The sequence below is a fragment of the Drosophila miranda genome, chromosome 2 (genome assembly GCF_003369915.1).
Source record: "Drosophila miranda strain MSH22 chromosome 2, D.miranda_PacBio2.1, whole genome shotgun sequence".
Classification (NCBI taxonomy): Eukaryota; Metazoa; Arthropoda; class Insecta; order Diptera; family Drosophilidae; genus Drosophila; species Drosophila miranda.
In genome coordinates this window covers 26242235-26263642 of record NC_046675.1, presented here as the reverse complement: position 1 = coordinate 26263642, position 21408 = coordinate 26242235, and the positions used below count along the sequence as shown (strand labels likewise).

Sequence of the window (21408 nt, the reverse complement as noted above, 5' to 3'; positions counted from 1 at the left end):
ATCTCGAGACGCCAAGTTGCCAAGTGGAAGTTTCCCCTATTCTTTCAGGGGATATGCCTCTTGAAAGATCAAACCATAGTGTATTGATGCCTCATCATGCCTTCGCTTTTCATCACACTTTATTTACCCAACAATTACTCCAAAAAAGCTGCTGCTGCTGCGGCTGCTGTTTTGTGAACTCATTTGCATATATATTTTTGCACAATACTAGCTCAAACAAAATAAGAGCCTTAAAAATATATATATAACTATGTACTCAAAGTAGCCCAAAGCCGAGTTCATAAACAAATTGATTAGCGTCTTCGGTGTTGCAGCAAGAGCAAGAGCAGCAAACAACGGACCACGGACAACAGACAACACAAATATGAATATTTTGATGGATTATGATTAAATATGTTGAACAATTGATGGGAGCACGGTTTTTTTTTTGCACAGCCGGCGGCTGATCTTGTTGCCAGGCAAATGGTCCGGTCTGCTGTCCAAAGGCAGAGCTTCATCCTCCAAAGAGTTCGCAGTTGTGTGCGATTTGCTGGGACATGACACTCCCCTTGTAGCTCTGATCTCTTCACACCTGCCACGTGCGCCTATCTGTTCCTCTGGTTTCTCTGGTCAAATACAAAATAAATCAATTAGCAGGCTGACTAATCCCGGTACCTCTTCTCTCCTTGCAGGTACATAACACCGGCAGCGGCGGCCACGGCAACGGCATCATCATCCGTCACGTCATCGACGGGCGGCGGCGGCACCAATCTGGCTGTCTATCCCACAGCCACGGCCCAGGTGTATCGATCCAACAACGGACTCGATGTCCTGGACTGTGCCGGACTGGAGCATCACGGCAATGGCGGGACAACAACCATGACAACGTCTGGCAGCTCCGGCACGGGCTTCTCCCAGCGCCTCAGGGAGCTGGCCGCCTCCGCGGGTCTGCTCTCCCTGAAGCCGCGTCAGCCCCTGAAGCCGGTGATCAAGACACGCGGCTCCCCGGGTCCGGAGTTCCCTAAGAAGGTCACCTTCAGTGCCTTTGCCACAGTGCAGGTGGTATGAGAGCGGAGCCGGAGGCAGAGGCCCGGGACACGGGTCAGGGGACACTGTGGGTCTAGCGTGACATCTGTGCAGGCACAGAGCAAGGTAAGAATAAAATCATGCGTTTCTATATGGGAAATTCCAATTTTAATCAACCTCTCTTGTATGCTTTTTCATTCCAGTTCCGTCTTGCACTTGTTAACCGTTATTTGTTGTTGTTGTTTTAATAATTGTTGCTGTTGTTAAATGTTTAGCCAAAACTATGGAAACTGGAGGAGGGAAGCGGAAACTGGATTTTGGAATTTGGAGGAATACAAATCCTGAAAATCTTCAAAACATAAGAAAGAAAATGTTGTGCCATGACTTTGGCTTGATAAAAATGACTATATAGAAAGGAGTTATATACCAATATATGTATGCCCCATAGCTGGAATAATACCATACCTCAGTTATCCCTAAAAAAAAAAAAAACACACTCTCTGTCGCTATCATCTATCTACGAGTATCATCTAGATTTCATAAATCCACGAACTTTCCATTTTGGTAGACTGACTTTTAAAGAACCTTCCCTCATTGTTACTTTACCCTCACCAATTCATTTTCTCTCCCCCATAAATCAGTATTTTCTCATCTTCAAGTCACTTTCCTCACACACGACCACACACCAAGAAAAACCAATTGAAAAATGTAAAATCTAAAGACTATGAATGCAGAAATTCTAAATATTTTCTATTCAACTGTAAATATGTATGAATTTTTTGCTTAAAACCGATTTAAACAGCAAATATAGTCATAATTATACATATGTATGTATGTATGGATGTATAATATGTAAGTCTGTTTTGTGTATGTGTGTATATATATAAACCATGATTTTGCATCGATTATTGTACTTAGGGAATATAATGAAAAAAGGAACACAAATTTTGTAAGCGCAAAATGCTGTCTTTTGTATTTAATATATTAAATATTATGATTTAAGCTTAATATTATGCATCATGAATAAAATATAAATAAAAACAGGCTAAATGTTGTGTTTTTGAATGGAGGTTTTATTCCAGAAGAGAGCCTACGAGGTTCAAAAGGAACACACCATTTCAAATTTGAAATGGCTGTTAAATTTAAAAGGCCAAAATGTCCGTTAACATCCTTATTAATACCTCTATATCAGTATAAGCAGTGCCAGATTGTGAAAGAATACAATTTCTGACCGTTTTAATAACCAAAGGCATCGTTTTGTACAAGTATGCTACCATAGTCTAGGTGTGTGAAGAAAATAAGCTGCACGATGCTTACACGATGTTTGAAAATCTTAGCCGCTCGCTTTGCACCTAACAGCTCCAGCTGTACGATTAACATGTGCGCCTAACAGCACGCTTTGTATTAGCAGTTATTTCAAATTTAGCGGCTGACTTTACGCTTTAAGAGCTGTTAAGCGCAACAATATAATTGTTTCAACTTAATTTTAAAAGGTATATTTATTCCGTCCATCTTGGAGCCGTCCGTATGTATGTTGAGGTGCTTAACTTGGTCCCTTCCCTTAAAATTGGTAGTGACACATATAATCTATCCATATAAACTTATTTTTCCATGTGGTTGGGTGCTGTTATCCACTGGTTTAAATATATCGCACATTAACGGAACCGTTTATTGTAACTGAAACGGTTTTGAAACGGAAAAGACACGATTTTTGCTTTCGGCCAATGAAAATAGTCAAAAAGGCATTGCAAACCATGTTTCTGCAGCTCCCACGCTCTTATAAATGCAGACCTTTTTTGTGTTTAACCTTTTTTGCTAAAACCTTTTTTTAGGCAAAATCCAATAAAAGCAAGTATTTTAAATAAACCAGTCAAGTAGAAAATATGTTCATTAATTGGATAAAATTGGGTGGGCAGGGCTGAGATATCTATCTACCTAGTAATATTCGACGGCATATCAAAAACGAGGAATATGTATAATAGAACTTGAATTCGTCAGTATATTTACGGTATCTTTTTAAAATAAGACGGAATTTCTGAGGGCCGGATAAATCCACTGGTCACACTAATTTGATGCAGTCTTTCCCGCCAAATTCCACCAGCCCACGAATTTTCAGCATAAACAATACGGAATTTACCAACATAAACCTGCCGAAATGTCCGATTCACCCTGTAAGTAGCTGTGTTCACTCCGGAATCATGTATTAACGTACAATTTTCAATGCAGCTGGTCCACGCGTCAAGCGACAGCGAATTGACAAAAATGGTCGCTTTGCTGCTTTGGAGAAACTGCGACAATTGAAGGGAACCAAAAACAAATGCCAAGTGGAGGAGGATGTGGACAATGTCTACGAGGTTGTGGATGAGCGAGAGTACGCCAAGAGGGCGCAGGAGAAGTACGGCGATGACTGGATAGAAGAGGGTAAACGCCAGCGATTTCCTGGTTACACATGGGTTTAAATGAGTTCCTCTTGCAGATGGCACTGGCTATGCGGAAGATGGTCGCGACTTTTTCGAGGATGAAGACGAGTACTCCGATGAGGGCGAAGACAAAAAGAAGGACACTAAGAACAAGAAGAAGAATCTGGCCAACAACAAGAAGAGGCCTCGGGAGAGTGAAAAGCCAGTCAAGGGCAAGGCCTCCATCAAGAATCTCTTCAGCAATGCTGTTCCCAAGAAGATGGACGTGAAGAACAGTGTAAAAGATGATGATATCCTAGCCGATATCCTCGGCGAAATGAAGGAGGAGCCGGGAGTGTCCCCCAAAAAAGAGGAGAAGGTGATTGCTCCGGCCAAAATAGTGTTGGCCACACGCAAATCGGAGGCCGCCGCGGCCAAGGATTACATGAACAGCTTCCTCAACAATATCAAGATCCAGGAGCAGGAACGAAAGAAGGCCGAGGCCAGCAGCGACCATGAAATGTTGGAGCGCATCCTAAAGCCCAAAGCGGCACCCAGCAAGAAGGTAGCGTCGGAGACGCCGCAGTCGTCTGCTGTGCAAGTAAAGAAGGAACCCCCGTCTGCCAAGAAAAATACGACCGCGACCCAGCCCGAAGAAGCCACCGAGGACCCTTTTCCGGACAACGACATGGATTTCAGTTGCCTGGACGACGACGAGAATCAGTTCGAAGTGGAGAAACCCAAAGAGGTGATTCCGACGCCCGTCCAAACCAAGCCAGAGACCGCCTCCAGCTCGCCCCCAGAGGAGCCCGAAGATATAAGCAAACTTCTAAGCAACTGGGAGTCGATCTGCCAAATGGACGACGACTTTGAAAAGTCGGCTTTGGCCGGAGAGCAGGAGACGTCCATTTCTTCGGATGAACAGCTGCGTTTCTGGTACTGGGAGGCCTGGGAGGATCCACAGAAATTGCCCGGCGAGGTCTTCCTCTTTGGTCGCACGGCGGATGGCAAGTCTGTCTGTGTGCGGGTACAAAACATCAATCGAGTGCTGTATCTGCTGCCCAGGCAACACGTAAGTCTTGCATTGCACACCCCTAAGAGATATTGCATTAACCGAATACCCTCCAGCTCCTGGATCCTATCACCAAAGAGCCAACAAAGCAAAAGGTAACCGTGGCCGACATTTACAAGGAGTTTGACAGCCACGTAGCCAACAATCTGAAGCTGGATACCTTCCGATCGCGCAAGGTGAGCAAGAACTTCGCCAATCATGCCATTGGGATCGATGTCCCACAGACCTGCGACTACCTGGAGGTGCACTACGATGGCAAGAAGCCGGCGCCGAATGTGGCCAACCAGAAATACGATTCCATAGCGCACATATTTGGTGCTGGCACAAATGCCTTGGAGCGATTTCTGCTAGAGCGCAAGATCAAGGGACCCGGCTGGCTGCAGATCAGCGGCTTTAAGATCCCACCAGCGCCCATGAGTTGGTGCAAAATGGAGGTGACTGTGTCGGAGCCAAAGAATGTGGAACTGGTCCAGGATAAGGGCAAACCGGCTGCACCACCGCCACTTACGCTGCTGGCACTGAACGTGCGCACAGCGATGAATCCCAAGACAATGAAGAACGAGATCTGCATGATCTCCATGCTGACCCACAATCGATTCCATATCGATAGGCCAGCGCCACAGCCCGCCTTCAACCGACACATGTGCGCCCTAACGCGACCGGCGGTGATTAATTGGCCCTTCGATTTGAACCTGGAGCTGGCCAAATACAAGTCCACAAAGATCCAGAAACACGATACTGAGCGGTCCCTACTTAGCTGGTTCCTGGCCCAATATCAGCAGATTGATGCCGATCTCGTGGTGACATTCGATGCCATGGATTGCCAGTTGAATGTGATAACCGATCAGATTGTGGCCCTGAAGATACCCCAGTGGTCGCGTATGGGTCGCTTGAGGCTCACCCAATCATTTGGCAAGCGTCTGCTCGATCACTTTGTGGGGCGGATGGTATGCGATGTGAAGCGTTCGGCGGAGGAGTGCATCCGTGCCAGGTCCTATGATTTGCAGTCGCTCTGCCTGCAGGTTCTGAAGCTGCAGGAGTCGGAGCGCATGGAAGTGAATGCCGACGACCTGCTGGAGATGTACGAAAAGGGAGAGAACATCACGAAGCTCATCTCCCTGACCATGCAGGACACCTCTTATATGCTGCGGCTCATGTGCGAGCTGAATATCATGCCGCTGGCTCTGCAGATCACCAATATCTGCGGCAACACCATGACGCGCACTCTGCAGGGCGGTCGCTCCGAGCGGAACGAGTTTCTTCTGCTCCACGCCTTTCACGAGAAGAACTACATTGTGCCCGACAAGAAGCCGCAGCGTGGACGGGGCGCCGCCGATCCCGATGGCACCTTTGGCGGGGATGCTACAGCGCTCCCGGTGCGCAAGAAGGCCGCGTATGCCGGCGGTTTGGTGCTGGAACCCATGCGTGGGCTGTACGAGAAGTTTGTCCTCCTGATGGACTTCAATTCGCTGTATCCCAGCATCATCCAGGAGTACAACATTTGTTTCACCACCGTCCAGCAACCGGTGGACGCCGATGAGCTGCCCACGCTGCCCGACACAAAGACAGAGGCTGGCATCTTGCCGCTGCAGCTAAAACGTTTGGTGGAATCGCGCCGAGAGGTCAAGAAACTGATGGCTGCACCGGATCTCTCGCCGGAGCTGCAGATGCAGTACCACATTCGACAGATGGCCCTCAAGCTGACGGCCAATTCCATGTACGGGTGCCTGGGCTTTGCCCATTCGCGTTTCTTTGCCCAACATCTGGCCGCCCTGGTAACGCACAAGGGCAGGGAGATCCTCACGAACACCCAGCAGCTGGTGCAGAAGCTGAACTATGATGTGGTCTATGGCGACACGGATTCGCTGATGATCAACACAAACATTACGGACTACGATCAGGTGTACAAGATCGGGCACAGCATCAAGCAGAGTGTGAACAAGTTGTACAAACAGCTGGAGCTGGACATTGACGGTGTCTTCTCTTGTCTCCTGCTGCTCAAAAAGAAGAAATACGCCGCCGTCAAGGTGAGCAAGACCTCGAAGGGTGTCCTAAAGCGTGAACAGGAGCACAAGGGTCTCGATATTGTGCGTCGCGATTGGTCCCAGCTGGCCGTCATGGTGGGCAAGGCCGTGCTCGACGAGGTCCTGGCCGAGAAGCAGCTGGAGGAGAAGCTGGATGCTGTCCATGCCCAGCTGGAGCGGATCAAGGATCAGATAGCACAGTCGGCTGTCCCACTGCCACTCTTTGTGATTACCAAACAACTGACGCGGGCTCCCCAGGAGTACGCGAACAGCGGCTCTCTGCCACATGTCCAGGTAGCTTTGCGCATGAATCGCGAACGGAATCGTCGCTACAAGAAGGGCGACATGGTGGACTATGTGATCTGTGTGGATGGCACCACAAATGCGGCCATGCAGCGGGCCTATCATCTGGATGAGCTCAAGGGCAGCGAGACTCTGAAGCTGGACACCGACTACTATTTGGGCCATCAGATCCATCCGGTGGTGACGCGCATGGTGGAGGTGCTGGAAGGCACCGATGCCAGCCGGATTGCCGAATGCCTGGGCATGGATCCCACTAAGTTCCGACAGAATGCTCAGCGGTAAGTCGGTCCCAGAAAATTCCTCGAAATAAATCGATTTCTAAGTGTGTGATTCTTTGCAGGGCCCAGCGGGAGATCAACGAACAGGCGGAGGGCGAATCCCTGCTGAAGACCACCCTCCAGCTGTATCGGCTGTGTGAGCCCTTCCGCTTCAATTGTGTGACCTGCAAGACCGAGCAACTGATGGCCAGCGCCTACCGACCCGGAGTCAATCATTCGCATGTGCCCGTACTGCAGCAATGCTCAAAGGCCGAATGCCAGACTGCCCCGTTGCAGTACCTCGTGAGCATACGGAACCAATTGCAGCTGGCCATCAGGCGATATGTGCAGAGATTCTATAAGAATTGGATGGTCTGCGACCATCCAGACTGCAACTACAACACGCGCACCCACACTCTGAAGAAGGACATGCGACGACCGCTATGCTACAAGTGCAAGAGCGGCAGCTTGTTGAGGCAGTACACGGAGCGGGATCTGTACAATCAGCTTTGCTATCTGCGGTTCCTCTTTGACCTCAACAAGCAGCAGCTTCAACAGAAACGTAAGCTGTCGTCCTCTATCCAAAAACTCAAATCATATGCTAGAATCCTTTGTTTTTTTAGCTACCATGACGCCAGAGCTGGAGCAGGGCTATCAAATGCTCTACGAGACTGTGGATCAGCACTTGCAGAGCTCGTCGTATGTGGTCATCTCGCTCAGGAAGCTCTTTGGTCGAACTCTGACTCTGATGTCCCTTCAACCGCCACGGCCGCGACCCCACAACGAACTGATCGCCAGCACTTTGGCAGATGTTTAAACATTTAATTAACTAGCCTTGCTCTAAGGATTTCCATTAAATATTACGAGTATTTATAAAACTAGATCAGGTTGCACTCAGGAAACTCTCGAGGGGAAAGTAACGAAAGGATTCGTTAAAGATGTCCGTGAAGGCAGTGCTCACCAGCTCATTGATCATGGGCTTGACAAAAGGCAGCCCCAGCTGCCACATGCTGTTGATGACCCCATCGGCCAGAGAGTTGAGAGGGTGCTTAAGAAGGTCCCCAATGTGCAGTTCCATGCCGCCAATGCGATCGACTTCCACATGGACTTTGAGAAGAGAGCCTGGTCCGCCCACGCGTAGTACGCTGGTGGTCTGACTGGAAAATAAAATGGACGATATGAATTTGTAAAGTTAGGGAATGGTCGATCGGATGCTCACCTGTAATCATAGAGAGTGAGATTCCAGGGACCGCGACGCTTGATCTCTGTGCCCAGAACCTTGCCGGAGAACTCGTACTGACCCTCCAGGCTTTTGTCGGGGAAATATTGCGCATAGACAATGCGCTGATCTTCGGCATCCGCATGGAACTTGGTCACCTCGGACTTGGACCAGCCGTACTCGGAAACATTGCGCAAAACGAGGCGAAAGCTTCCGATGCCATGGGCCCCGTCGCCTCGCCGTAGCTCCACATAGTCAGAATGATGGGGATCAAAGGGTTTTATGTGATAATCGCGTATGCCTGAAATCACACAGGTGGATTACTCAATGCTTGCTCAACTGTGCTGCCGCTATCGCTCTCACCTGTTGTGAAGTACGCCCGCAGATCGTTAAAAACCTGCTTCATGCAATGATTGTACTCCTCACTCTGGCTGTGGCAGCGTCCCAGCAAGTGCCGCAGATCTGATTCCACGTCAATTTGGTTCGAGGCATGCACCAGCACAACATTCACCAGCTGAACCACAAAAATCACCGCCAAAAGTCGGCTCGCACAGCTGTTACAGTTTGATGACCAGTGTTGCGACATGACTACAGTTTGAGTGCCTGCTGTTAATGGGAAAAACAAACCCAATGTTAAATCTCTTATTGTTATTAGTAGTAATTTGTTACTGCTATTGATGTTGTCTTCAATGTCGGAGATGTTTAATTTGTCGTTTGTTTTGTGAAGATTTTTGTCCAAAGTGCCCTTGATTTTGGTATTTACAGTTTAGTGGGATTTTTTTTATATGAGAAAACTCCACAGTTTTAGATTGAGTGTGTTGAGCAACAGTTAGGAATGTACTTGGAGAATTGGTACATTTTTATTGCCTCTTATCAGCAGAAGACTTTGCCTACAATTTTTTTGAGAAAAGTGAATAGTTTTTATTGCATTGCCTGAAGTCCGTAAACCTGTAGTTTAGTTCTGTTAAGATTTAAGAAATTTGTGGAGAGTCCATCTTTTGGTTGTAGCTTTATCTAATCGATAGCAAACTTTATTAATTTTAGAGACATATTTGATTAAATATGTATCAATGATATATTGATAAGCAAAGATGACCTACTGATTTTAGAAATTTTGCTCTTAATATCATTTTTCTATAGTTAATTATTGCTTGGATTTATATACATTTTGTCCATTCATCAAGGAACAATTACTCTAACTATACAAAAACCCGTAGTTTGCAGCATCTCTAATACTTCCCACGTGCAGGCCCATATCTGCTTCAATAGTTTTCAGCGTTTCTTATTTTTTTCAGGGTTTTGTAATGTTTTTTTTTGTGTGCGGCCTGCACTTGACCTCTTTAATTTTAAACGGCCAGATTATTGCTTGTCGCATCGCGGCAACTGACAACAGAAAAAACCTAATAAGCAAACAATTGTAAACCAAAGACTTCAACGAGACACAAAACTGGCGGTTTTTGGGGTGTCTTTTTCTACTCCCAGTTTAGGCCCAGACATTCACTCATGCAACACGAAAGTGGCAGTGGCAGCAGCAGCACAAGCAATGTATGATAACATTTGGCAACTGTTCAGTGTTTAGCGGCTGCAATTGCAATAGCACTTGACCAACGGTCAGCCATGCAACAAACAAGTTGGTTAAGCAATTTATTACTATTTTTGAGTCAATATTCGGATAAGTAAACTTTACACTCTCTATTATATTTTTTGGAACTTTTAAACTGCTACGAGAATTCTGGGTCGAGCCCAGAACCAACTCCTTTCGTATGCAGACAGCGCACGAATTTTCCAAAAATCGTAAGTATGTAGATATTTACAGTTAAGTGAACCGAATTCCGAGACGTCTGAATCATGCAAGGTACCGTGGCCAACTGAAGCTCCAAACCGAACCCGAAATTGAAACCGAGGCCCAGCTGTAGCTCCAGCTCCAGCTACGGCTACGGCTCCAGTCAAAGCCCCCCAGAAAGCTTACAGCAAAAAAACCAGACAGAGAAATCACAGACAGGAAAAATGTTTGAAAGACGAGAGCAAACTTGAGCTTTGTCAACTTGATTTTTTTACTTTGAAAATGCGTTTCCTTATTATTGTCTTTACCCCACCCACAAGAAAAAATGGCGTGGAAGAAAACCAAAACTGTCGTAAATCATTGGCCAAAAATATTCAAAAATATATTTAGAAACAATTAGGAATGAAGGGGATAGAGGGGTTCGACTAGAAGATACCCCAGAATACAGCGGACACAAAGGGGGAAAATAAATAGAAGAAATGGAGGCCACAAATTGATAAGCATTTGGATAAGCATTCAATCCTTAGGAATGCTGCTATATCGGTTGGATAGTATACATATATCTTATATATCTTATACATATATATCTTACTCTTTGTGTGAGTTTCTTACTGTATAAAAGAAACGTTTCAGTTCATTTCATCGAAGTATCAGTATCTAAACTTTGCTAACTCTAAATCGAATATTTGTTAAGATAGAAATGTCACCCTATTCTCATATATCTTCACGATATCGTTGTAGATCGCATTATTCCTTACATGAACCGATTAGGGTCTTATGCTCGGATTATAGATCCATTTACCATATTATATCTACTACTAATTCCATTTCTCTTCTTAAATTACGAATTACAACATACCTTTCACGTAATTAGAAATGTATTTTGTATTTGGAATGCATGCTTAGTTCTTTTAGTAAGTTTTGCTCCAATTTTCATCGAATATTAGTCTAAAATCTATCTTTCCTGCATGTCGCGGTCGGTTCGGTAATAAGAGTCGCAAATGGTAAATTAAATTGGTTTAAAAATGTAAAAAGCCTAAGGGCTATTTTTTTTTACCAAATTGAAATTGGGTTGAGCATCGTACTATGTGAGAACAGAGGTAGACACGCAGGAGATTGAAAGACAAGCAAAAGGCAGGGACATAAATACCTATAAGACATGGCTAAATCATCTTAGCTCTTAACAGACCCCGTATATACACCCAGCCAGATTTCTACAAACCCCACACAATCAGCCAAAAAGTGAGCTGAATTTAATTAGGCAAGCCCAAATGTCCGGCAATGGTTATTTAAGGTATATTCAAAGCAAATCATGTACCCACAGCCAGCACTCAAGTTCAAGCTATTGAATAATTTAAATTTCATGACTTAATTTGTGAGCGTGCTTTGGAGTTTGCTGCCTGGAAGTGTATCAATAAAGAGACTCACAAAATCTGACTCCAATGAGTGAAAGATCCATTTATGATGAGCGCTTTTTGCCAAATGGATCTGCAAGGTTACAGCTTCTTGGCTGATTGCATTTTAATGAAGGGCCAATCCCGAATTTACAACAATTCCAGCATTCAGCAGGGCTGGGCTGAAGGAAATGTACTAATTGGAGCAGAAGCACATACATTTTTGTTTCGAAGAGAGATTTATTTATTAGTATTTGTAAAAAACAAACCCTATACTTTTGAAGATTGAACTATTATATTTGTATACCGAAAAAAGGTTAAGCCGCGCAGTCAATGAAATGGAATGATATTTTCGTAATTTCTCCACCATATGGAATTTTTCAGGGAGAGCGATCTATGTATCAGCTTTCCTATCTGTGATTCCTTTTTGACCTCAACAAGCAGCAGCCTCAATAGAAACTTAAGCTACGAGTCTCACACAAAAATATATAACTCCAATGGACACTGGCATCATCATCATGTTTGCCCCTAAGACACAGCAGTTGGCCAGATGTTTAAAGATTTATTTAACTAGCCTTGCTCTAGTGCTTTTCATTAAGTATTACGAGTAGATATTTTTAAAACTAGATCAGGTTGCACTGAAGAACTTCTCGAGGGGAAAGAAACGAAAGGATTCGTTGAAGATCTCCGTGAAGGCCGTGCTCATCAGCTCATTGATCATGGACTTGACAAAGTGCAGACCCACCTGCCACATGCTGTTAAAGATGGTGTCGGCCATCCAGTTTACAGACGGCCCAACGAGATTCGTAGCGTGAATTTTCAGGCCTCCAATGCGATCGATTTCCACAAGGACCTTCAGAAGAGAACCAGGCCCGCCAGCGCGTACGATAGTGGTGGTTTGACTGGGAAATGCAATCAAAAGGATTACAACTTTAAATTTTGGGGAATACCTAATCCTTATCCAAGCCTCACCTGTAATCACTGAGAGTGAGATTCCAGGAACCGCGTCGCTTGATCTCTGTGCCCACCACCGAGGCGTTGAACTCGTACAGACCCTCCAAGCTTATGTCACTGAAATATTGCGAAAAGACAATGCTCTGATCTTCGAATTTCGCTTCGAACTTGGTCACCTTAGATTTCGACCAACCGTACTCGGAAACATTACGCAAAATGAGGTCAAAGCTGCCGAGGCCATGTGCGATGCCGGCGACTCCTCGCCGCAGTTCCACATAGTCAGAATGCTGGGGTTCAAAGGGCTTTATGTGATAGATGGGTATGCCTGAAAGTAACACAGGCGGGTTACGGTGTTACATCAACTCTCTTGCTCAATCCTCACCTGTTTTGAAGTACAAACGCATATCGTTTAAAGCCTGCTGCATGCAATCGTTGAAGTCTCTGCTCTTCATATCGCAGCTTCCCAGCAAACGTCGTAGATCTGATTCCACATCGATTTGGTTGACGGCATGCACCGCACTTAGCAGATGGACCACAAAAATCACCGTCAAAAGGCGGCTCGCACAGCTGTTACAGTTTGAGGACCAGCGTTGCGACATGACTACAGTTTGAGTGCCTGCTGTTAATGGGAAAAACAAACCCAATGTTAAATCTCTTAAAGTTATTACAGGTAGTTGTACTTTGTTTATTGTTACTGTTATTGTGTTCAATGTCAAAGATGTAATTTTTCGTTCAAATTTTGGTTTTCTTTTTGATGGGAATTTTCTTGATGTTTGTTGAAGTATTTAATTTTTGTTGGTCAGTATCTAACGTAATGGAACTGTTTTTTTTTAGCTTACAAAGTTCAGCTCAATTAAATATAGGTTTTAAATTTTTTTGATATAAAAAAAACATTGTAAATTTTGTGCACTATTTGATCGAATAATATTTAAATTTAATAATATTTTGTTTTATTTATTTTCTACTAGCGTCATTGTTTTTACTTTCTACAAAATTTTTTGGGGAGCATTACACCAAATATGAAATGAAATTCTGGGTCGAGCACAGAACCAACTCCTTTAGTATGCAAAAGGCGCACGAATATTCAAATAATGTTTTGTTTATTTGTACAGTTATTTGAGCCGAATTCGCGACGTGTGAATCATTCGAATAGCCTTCGCGAACTGAGCTACAAGCCCAGCACTAGCTTTTGTATCGTTTAGATTTAATCAGTTTGATCTTTAATGGAATACGAGTCTGGATAACACCTACAGGCATGGAAGACGAATCCATTATAAACACTTTTTCTCCCTGTTCTCCCTATTCAAGCTCTACATACTCCAAACCCCTCTTACCTAACAGTCCATGCATTAAAGTCCCTTGTTCTCCCTCTATTAACTGAATTTAATTAGACCATCCCAAATGTCAGGCTATGGCTGTTTGAAGTATCAATTAATGTACTGTACCGACAGAAAGCACTCGAGCACATGCTATTGAATAATTTAAATTTTTGGAGCGTGCATTGGCATTTTTTAGTGGGAAGAGTATTCATTGACAGACCCATTAAGTGTGATGCTAATGAGAAGAGAGACAATGAAAGATAAGATTATGGTGTTTTTGCCAAATGGATCTGCAAGGTTACAGCCTCTTGCAATTTAATGAAGGAAGGGCAAGGCCGAAGCTTACACCAATTCCAGCCAGGGCTTCAGGCAAGTAAGAGATTTCGAACTAAGTTAATTAGGGAAACATAGTTATTCAGAAGGGCTCCGTTTTTCATTTACTTTTGCGGATTACGTTTTCAGTCAAAACGTTTCGTTTTTGTTTTAAGGTTCTCCAGTTTTCACAGTTTTTTGCTGTTTGCACCAAAACGAAAACTGTTGTTGCACAAATTTGTTTCCGAGCCAAATTCATGGTTGGGTTAAAATAAAATTATTTATAAAGAAAGCAAAAAGTATATTACCCTGATATAGGTGTCAAGTTTATGTTAATACATCAATAAGTTATCTATTTTTATTCCGTTTGCAATGAAGGTTCGTTTCGTTGGATAAAAAGCCGTTTACTTTTAATTTCGTCAACGAAAATGTTTTCGTTTTGATAACGAATAAATCTTGCGGAATGTGAAAACGGGAGCCCCAATTTATGTGTATTCAAAAGTAAATCGGAAAACTTTTGTGAATGTGAAAAACGGAGCCTGGCTATTTGTATTTTAATTGTTGTATCTATTAATATCAATCTCCCAAAATGTATGTGGGCATTTCCCAGATGACTAACGGGACGGTCGTAAATAAAATAAGAGCGGATTTTCAAAATTATTTTAAAATTTTTCAGTATATCTTGATTAGCCCTATAAGTGGTGCTAAGGCCGATTTTGGTCAACTATTCGTGTTATGGTTTTTTGCAAGAAACCAAAGAAATCGCCCGGGAAAAAAATAAAAGTGTCTTTCGCGGGATCAATTCAAGCTCAGACTTCAGCGAAAATTGGGGAACTATATTGATGCGAATTTCTGATAAATGTCTTTTTAAAATGCCTATATTTTAACGCAAATTGGATTTGTATTTTTGTTTAAATTTATTTTAAGCCTTTGTCGCACGGGACAGACATTTCTTGGTTTGATAAAGGTTATAAAATATTCCATTAACCGATATTGGGCGCATTTTCAATTTTTTTTTTAAATAGTTCAATATGTTAGATGGATTTTGAGGAAAACTTTTTATCAATAATCATCTTTATTATAGGAGAAAATAAGAAAGGAAAAGTTACTATAGAACGCCCAAAACATAAAACGTTCTTCCACTTTATTATTTTATCTATTTATCGTATTTTTGTTATTCTTATAGGAATTAGCTTATTATTATATTATTATCTTATTATTATTCTTAGCTTCAGGAATACCCACAATAGACAGCAACAGGTGGCATCTATCGATAGTGAAAAGTTCCATCAATAGTGAGAAAACATATGGGGTAACGATATTACTATCGATGGCAGTGCATCTCTACTATTAGTCATATGTTATTGTTATTTTAGCCTGTCCTGGCCCCCCACATGCCAGACTCGTCGTCGCCCTGGTGTAAACTAATATTAATAAGACAAATATGGAAGTAGAATTCAGCAAAGAGGACTTTCTGCTGCCAGAAACAAAGTATGAATGTAAGTAAATACCCTAAATTGCTGACAGAGCCGCCTGTTGCTTACCATTTACATTAATTTGATTCATTCGCAGATTTGGACCACACCGCCGACGTGCAGTGAGTAATAGCAACAACAACAACAGCACCCGTGCTGTAGGAGTATTATTAACCACATGGTTGGCTTCCGATTTGCAGACTGCATGCCTGGGGCACCACACTGACGGAGGCCTTCGAGCAGTGCGGCGTAGCAATGTTCGGGTATATGACGGAACTGGAGTACGTGTCCGTGGAGAGCTGCTACGAGATCGAGGCCAAGGGCGATGACCTGGAGGGACTACTCTTTCACTTTCTCGACGAGCTGCTATTCCTGTTCTCCGTTGAACCGAATCTGGTGTGCAAAAAACTGGAAATCACCAAATTCGATCTGGATACCTTCGAGATTGTCTGCCGCTGCTACGGCGAACCCTTCGAGCTGGGAAAACATCCGCAGGGCACCGAGGTGAAGGCAATCACCTACTCGGCCATGCAAATCGTACAGGATGCGGAGCAGAGCAACTTTGAAGTGTTTGTTATAATTGATATTTGAGGAAAGACGACTGGCTGGCAGCGGATTCCCGATCCAGAGTGATTTTACCTTTAGGTATATTAAATGAATTTTGACATCATGACTGCCCGTTTCCACCCCTTTTTCATGCTGGTATGGCGATTGCATTTACTCCTTGTTTCCATTAATCATAAGTGAAATGCCAAAAACAAAAAACCAAACATTAAAAAAAGCTGCACAAGCCCCGAAATATCTGCAATCACTCCGGCGACTGCATGCATCCCCTGTCTGCGGTGAGCAGACGGTCTGGAGACGTGTGAGGAGGATGATGACTTATCAAAAACCATTCAATTGTACCGCTGCTGCTGCAAATGCAATTAATACTTTGGTCCTTGCTCTCAGCGTCTGGGAGTTACTTACCCTTTTTTTTTCGTATTTCTTTGGCTTTGTGAATTTGCAACGTGTTGGATTCCCAGACATGGAAACCGAATTTCCAGGCCACAGTTCAATGCACTTTCCTGCAGATGCAGCCTTCAAGTATTGCCTTACAGTAGTTCAATGATAGATTTTGTTAAAAAAAAAACAGGTGGCACTTTAGGCCTAATTCACTGTGAAACAGTCTTCTAATTTAAACTGAAAACATTCAATTGTAAAATAACATTTTTAATCCTAATTTCTAGTCAGAAAAGATTAATTTCTTGGGGTATTTGGCAATTCTCGTTCCTCAAACATTTATGAAAATGTTTTAAATATTTAAATTCTCCGCACAGATGTCCAATCGATAGTATTGTATCGCACTCGATACAGATTCATATGTTTTCCCACCTCTACATTACGTGAAGCTGGAAAACAGCTGATTCGCCGACGACAACTACAACAGCAACAGCTGCGATAAACAACAACAAAAAATGCTTGCCCGGTCTGTTATGCGTGCAATAGTGTTTGTTTAAGAGGTTTCTTTAAAATATCTCTCGTTTGTGTGGGGGAACGTGGGGCGAAACAAGGTGAAGTATTCGGAATAGTAGTAGCTAGTATTTTTGCGACTGATTGAAAAAATCAACACTGCGACAGGCCCAGCGATACACGAAAGCGTGTGTAAAAGAACAAACAAAGTATGAAAGGCAAATCGAGCAATAAAACGCACACCACCGCAGCACACATTCAAACACACAGCAGCAGCAAGTTTCGCTCATGGTCTTGAATCGCGTCGAAATCGAAGTCGCGAGTGGCACACTGAAAAGTATCTAGCATTGCTTCAAACAATTTGCAATACAAAATAACGACTAATAGTAATAGTAAGTGCGGGATGGTGAGGAAGTAAAGTTAAATAAAAAAAAGAGCTGGTGGAAAGGTGGCAACCAACAAAAACGTCATCACCGCTGCGCGCCGCATTTCGCCTTCTGCTGCTGATGTTGGTTTGCTGTTGCTTTTTCAATTCGCCGTTCTGCGCTCACCTCGCCTCGCCTGGTCGTCGTCGTCTCTCGCTCGCTCTCTCTTTCTTCCCAAGTCTGTAGCCCTCATGCTCATTCGTTCTTTCTGCAACCAGCCGCTGTCGTCGTCGCCATCAAATTGTCATGGTGTTCGAAGAGGAAGAAGCACAAGAGCACATTGGCTGGGCTACGAATTTTGAGTGCCTCCTAAGCTAGGAAATCTTTGAATAACCCACATCGAAACCAGCTCATTCGAAAGGTAATTTTATTATCTACAATTTGCGATCAAAGGCACCCCTCTGGCCCAACTGGAAGTGTGTGAAAAACGTGGCGGAAAAATCCATACGAAGACGAAATGGAAAAAATGTGGTAGGTAGTATTCTAGATGTTAGAGGTGTGCGTGTGTGAAACTGTGTGTGTGTGTCATGGGGGTGCTGCGCTGGGCATTGGTTCTCTATGAAGGAGCAGGGCAGGGCAAACCAACTGTTTTTTCCGTCAGCCAGGAGAGCGCTCCTACTGTGTGGGTGGTGTGCCGCTGCCGCCTGCCGGCTAAAAGTCCATGCCGGGACAGGCGGCTACCAGCTGACGCGCCAGCTGCCCGCCCGCTGATGGTGTGGGTGGATCGGCATGTGTGTGTGGGGGATGTGTGCAGTTTTATATAATTGAAGTGAATTTGAAGTGCAACCCCCCAACTCGTAATTTGGCTGTGAGTCGATTCAATTCATTTGATTTTAAAAGCTGACGTCACTGCCATTTCGGTTTGATTTATCTTCCAACATAAAGTCAAGTGTTATGTGTTCGTGTGTGTAATACATGTTTAATTGCAATGCCGACACAGTCCATAGAGCGGGGGCCCTTGGGGAGTTAAAATCTCTGATTAGTTTTTAATTTGCAAGTGCTTAAAGCGTTGCCAGACTGGTCCTGAGGGATGCTGCTGATGTGGGAGAAACCTGTGACTTTTTGCAGGTGGGGACTACAGGGGCAAACAGTATCTAAGAAGTTGTAGATATGCAGTCGGCAAGCAGTAGAGTCCGTTTAGAAACTGCATAAGAAATAACACCACTAGGGACTTTCTCCAAGTGAATTATTCATAAAAATTTATTGCATGTTTTGCCAAATAAAATCAGGCGCATGACTGGGTGCATGTGGCCTTATCAGTGTATTAATTAACCCAGATATGATGAGAACACGGAACTTGTTTCGAAATGATAAGGTCGTGGCTCGACTCTTCCCAAGGAGATATAGAACGACTAGAGCGATAGGGAAGGAAATGGGAATGCAATCCTCGTCTCAGAAGTCCGATTTTTGGGGACGTCATAGTTTGATGACCTCCCCACAAACACATCCAAACAGAATTATGCATGTGTATACTGAAGCTCCCCAAACCGTGGGGCAATGGCGGCCATCGAAGACGGCGGCGACGCTGTCTCATGGGGTTTTTTTTTATTTTCTCCATGATATTTCTCGAGTCTGCACTTTTTGTTTTTGTATTTGGTTACTTTGATTTTATGCTTGGCCTTCGGGGCAAGTCTCTTGGCCATCGTCGACGTAGTCGTGGTCGTGGTCGGGTCTTTTGTGAACCAGTTCCTCCTAAGCGCCTCTTTTTACCTGTTCCCCTGCTTGGGGTACACACATGATATTTTTGATTTTTGCGCCTGCCTTGGTCAGAAATCCTATATATTCCATTACGGAAGCAGTGATTTGGACATTTCATTTTGTTTTCTCTTCCCGGCTTATGGAGGTGTCGCTCTGATTGTCGATTTTCATTCATTCATCCGATTGGAGGCCAACGAATTCGAAGTGGAACAGTGATTTCTTCCCGCCTAGTCACAGTCTCGTATTGAATTGTGACTGAATATATTGCTTGTGTCTGTCGTGTGTGGGTCTATGTTTGCTTTTATCTGCTGTTGCGATAAGGCCTGGAACCTTAGAGACACCATTTGTGAAATTGAGGTCACACTTACTCGAGTTCCACTAACAATAATTGTTAATGGAGTAGAAAACTTTAATATTATTCGAGTTCAGAGATCATACGGCTCTCTGACTTGTTTCTTTTTAGCAACAGCTAATCGTCCTTAGGTCCAGCTTGGCTCATTTATTGCAATGAGAAACTGATAAGCTGAAACAGAAAACTATAGATCAATCAAAGGATTTCTGTAGTGCGGCAGCCCCCGCCTAAGCGAAGCTGAAGCTCGCTCCACAATCTCTGAAACACACAACAAAAACTTCAACTAAAATTGGCGCACTTGCTCCAAGCAATATACGATACTTATGTGTATGTATTTATATACACCCATTTTGTTTTGGACAGGCTAATACTTTTGTTAATACTTGAATTTCATTTATTATTGTTAAAGCCGCCCGGCCACTTTGGGTCATCGTTTTTTGGGGTCTGTCCGATCCGATCATCGGATCGTGTTTGTTTTTATCATGTGCCCGAGTGAGGTGTGTGATTGTGTGTGTAATAATATTGTTGTTGCACTTTTATAACATACCACGAGTGGGGCCACGGCAGCACATGAGAAGGCATGTTGTATCCACACTCGTACACACAATTTACACGGTATACACACACACACACACACACACACACACACACACATCTGTATACTTGAGCGAAACGAGTTAAAAGCGATTTCATTAATATGTTTTGTTGTTCTTGTTGATGTTGCTGATGTGTCCGTCCGTTTCTGTCGCTGTGTCTTTTGTTGTTCCCGTCGCTCGTTTTGCTTTGACCTTGCCTTTCGGATACATACCCTTTTTTGCGGTAATTAGAGTGGGAAATTGTTGGTGTGCATAAGGATCGAGGGGGGGGGGGGGACTGGGAGGGTCACCCAGGATCAAGGTAATTCATGGGGAAATTTTTCATTAGCATACCTAATTAGAGGTCGGACTATAAAACCTCTTCAGGAACTCTGTAGAAAATGTGTTGGAGAATTTGTGGCCGTGTAGTGTAATAAATATTAAATGGGGCCAAGAAGGATCACCATATACATATGTACCTCCCCAAAAGCGAATAAAAACTCTCCAAGATTCCCTATGATTGGAAAGTATTCTAGAGCATAAACATGTCTATAAGCCCTCTTTGGGAATTCTATAACTTATGGCAAAATATTCTGGGATGTTAAAATTTGTATAAGTTCGCATGCACTCCATCCAGTATGCCCTACTTCTCTCTGGCCTATCTCTCATTATTATAATCTGATTTAATCCTTTGAGCGAAAGCTCATAAAGAGTATTACGCGTAGTGGTGGTGGCATCCATCCCCCTTTTGTCGCTCAACTGGCTAGTTGTTGTTAAATTCCTTCTTTTCTTTTTTTTTTTTTGTTTGCCCGTTGGCTGGTTTCTGTTGGGCTTTTGGCTTTTTTTTCTCTTGGCTATTTTTAAATATTTGCGAGAAAGCAACAAAAAAAAGTTATAATAAGAGAGAGAAAGAGAGGAGAAGGAAAAAGAAAAGACGTAGCGAAGCCGGCGCAGTGGCATTCTGTTGCTGCATGAAAAAAATGTGGAATATGGAATTTCTCCCTCTCTCTCTCTATCACACACATACTCGTACAGAGGCAATCCGATTCGCGACTTTTGTTGCTGTTTGTGCGTGCAAATTGGAGCAAAAGGAAGAAATGAAAAAACAGCAGTGCCAGCAGCAGCGACAGCAACAAAGTAAAAGTTTAGCCAACGTCAGCCAGCGCTGACGGCTCTGCTCTGCTGCGGCTCTGCACTGCCCCCGACACTCTGCTACGGCTCTGCACTGCCTGCGAAGCGAAGCTCTGCTCCGGCATTGGGTTCTGGGCCAAGGCACATTCAATGGTGGGAAGGGTAGGTGCAGGCATCGGTTATAGCGGTTCAGCATCATGCATCATGAGCATGTTATCCAAACAGAGAGCAGGAGACAGAGAAAGCTTGGGTACCTGCG

At 43.8% G+C, this 21408-nt stretch overlaps 6 protein-coding genes across 8 annotated transcripts in view; 4 read left to right on the top strand and 2 right to left on the bottom strand.

Moving 5' to 3' along the window:
- Window positions 1-1497, top strand: part of LOC108157428 — a 62000-nt gene extending 60503 nt beyond the window's left edge. Inside the window, exons 2-3 of the mRNA XM_017289477.2 lie at window positions 672-1131; window positions 1209-1497. Of these exons, the coding sequence (XP_017144966.1) occupies window positions 672-1047 (376 nt within the window). The 3' untranslated portion in view covers window positions 1048-1131; window positions 1209-1497. The remainder of the gene's footprint in view (window positions 1-671; window positions 1132-1208) is intronic.
- Window positions 1498-3065: 1568 nt separating this feature from the next.
- Window positions 3066-7943, top strand: LOC108156408 (DNA polymerase alpha catalytic subunit). Its single transcript, XM_017287853.2, has 6 exons — window positions 3066-3176; window positions 3232-3426; window positions 3482-4476; window positions 4533-7081; window positions 7144-7622; window positions 7684-7943. The coding sequence occupies exons 1-6, from the start codon at window positions 3161-3163 to the stop codon at window positions 7875-7877; spliced, it is 4428 nt and encodes a 1475-aa protein (XP_017143342.1). The 5' UTR covers window positions 3066-3160; the 3' UTR covers window positions 7878-7943.
- Window positions 7869-10228, bottom strand: LOC108156409. The gene is made up of 4 exons (XM_017287854.2): window positions 10094-10228; window positions 8643-8885; window positions 8280-8580; window positions 7869-8217 (listed from the first exon to the last, which is right to left on the bottom strand). The coding sequence occupies exons 2-4, from the start codon at window positions 8863-8865 to the stop codon at window positions 7944-7946; spliced, it is 798 nt and encodes a 265-aa protein (XP_017143343.1). The 5' UTR covers window positions 8866-8885; window positions 10094-10228; the 3' UTR covers window positions 7869-7943.
- A 1744-nt stretch (window positions 10229-11972) lies between these two features.
- LOC108155660 lies at window positions 11973-13682 on the bottom strand. The gene is made up of 4 exons (XM_017286622.2): window positions 13662-13682; window positions 12793-13029; window positions 12429-12735; window positions 11973-12358 (listed from the first exon to the last, which is right to left on the bottom strand). The coding sequence occupies exons 2-4, from the start codon at window positions 13007-13009 to the stop codon at window positions 12085-12087; spliced, it is 798 nt and encodes a 265-aa protein (XP_017142111.1). The 5' UTR covers window positions 13010-13029; window positions 13662-13682; the 3' UTR covers window positions 11973-12084.
- Window positions 13683-15399: 1717 nt separating this feature from the next.
- LOC108155662 (protein archease-like) lies at window positions 15400-16738 on the top strand. Of its 2 annotated transcripts, XR_004472134.1 has the most exons (4): window positions 15400-15540; window positions 15614-15638; window positions 15717-16161; window positions 16509-16738. XR_004472134.1 is itself a non-coding variant. In XM_017286623.2 (3 exons), the coding sequence occupies exons 1-3, from the start codon at window positions 15486-15488 to the stop codon at window positions 16105-16107; spliced, it is 471 nt and encodes a 156-aa protein (XP_017142112.1). In that variant the 5' UTR covers window positions 15400-15485; the 3' UTR covers window positions 16108-16189. The 2 variants fall into 2 exon arrangements, 1 of the variants encoding a protein (XP_017142112.1); XM_017286623.2 differs by lacking the exon at window positions 16509-16738 and having other exon boundaries at window positions 15717-16189.
- Window positions 16739-17227: 489 nt separating this feature from the next.
- The window catches only part of LOC108155659 (transcription factor E2f1), a 42868-nt gene continuing 38687 nt past the window's right edge, over window positions 17228-21408 (top strand). The window contains exon 1 of one of the 2 annotated variants that reach the window (XM_017286620.2): window positions 17228-17754. The gene's annotated coding sequence lies outside the window, so the exon portion shown is untranslated. Of the gene's footprint in view, window positions 17865-21408 lie in introns of both variants that reach the window. The other variant, XM_017286619.2, reaches the window with a different exon arrangement.

Coding starts and splice junctions, on each gene's coding strand:
- LOC108156408 (XM_017287853.2), top strand. Junction 4,477..4,532: donor ATCTGCTGCCCAGGCAACAC/GTAAGTCTTGCA, acceptor AATACCCTCCAG/CTCCTGGATCCTATCACCAA. Junction 7,082..7,143: donor TTCCGACAGAATGCTCAGCG/GTAAGTCGGTCC, acceptor GATTCTTTGCAG/GGCCCAGCGGGAGATCAACG.
- LOC108156409 (XM_017287854.2), bottom strand. CDS start 8,865: ATGTCGCAACACTGGTCATCAAACTGTAACAGCTGTGCGAGCCGACTT. Junction 8,581..8,642: donor GCGGGCGTACTTCACAACAG/GTGAGAGCGATA, acceptor GTGTGATTTCAG/GCATACGCGATTATCACATA. Junction 8,218..8,279: donor CTCACTCTCTATGATTACAG/GTGAGCATCCGA, acceptor TTTATTTTCCAG/TCAGACCACCAGCGTACTAC.
- LOC108155660 (XM_017286622.2), bottom strand. CDS start 13,009: ATGTCGCAACGCTGGTCCTCAAACTGTAACAGCTGTGCGAGCCGCCTT. Junction 12,736..12,792: donor GCGTTTGTACTTCAAAACAG/GTGAGGATTGAG, acceptor TGTTACTTTCAG/GCATACCCATCTATCACATA. Junction 12,359..12,428: donor CTCACTCTCAGTGATTACAG/GTGAGGCTTGGA, acceptor TGCATTTCCCAG/TCAAACCACCACTATCGTAC.
- LOC108155662 (XM_017286623.2), top strand. CDS start 15,486: ATGGAAGTAGAATTCAGCAAAGAGGACTTTCTGCTGCCAGAAACAAAG. Junction 15,541..15,613: donor GCCAGAAACAAAGTATGAAT/GTAAGTAAATAC, acceptor ATTCATTCGCAG/ATTTGGACCACACCGCCGAC. Junction 15,639..15,716: donor GACCACACCGCCGACGTGCA/GTGAGTAATAGC, acceptor TCCGATTTGCAG/ACTGCATGCCTGGGGCACCA.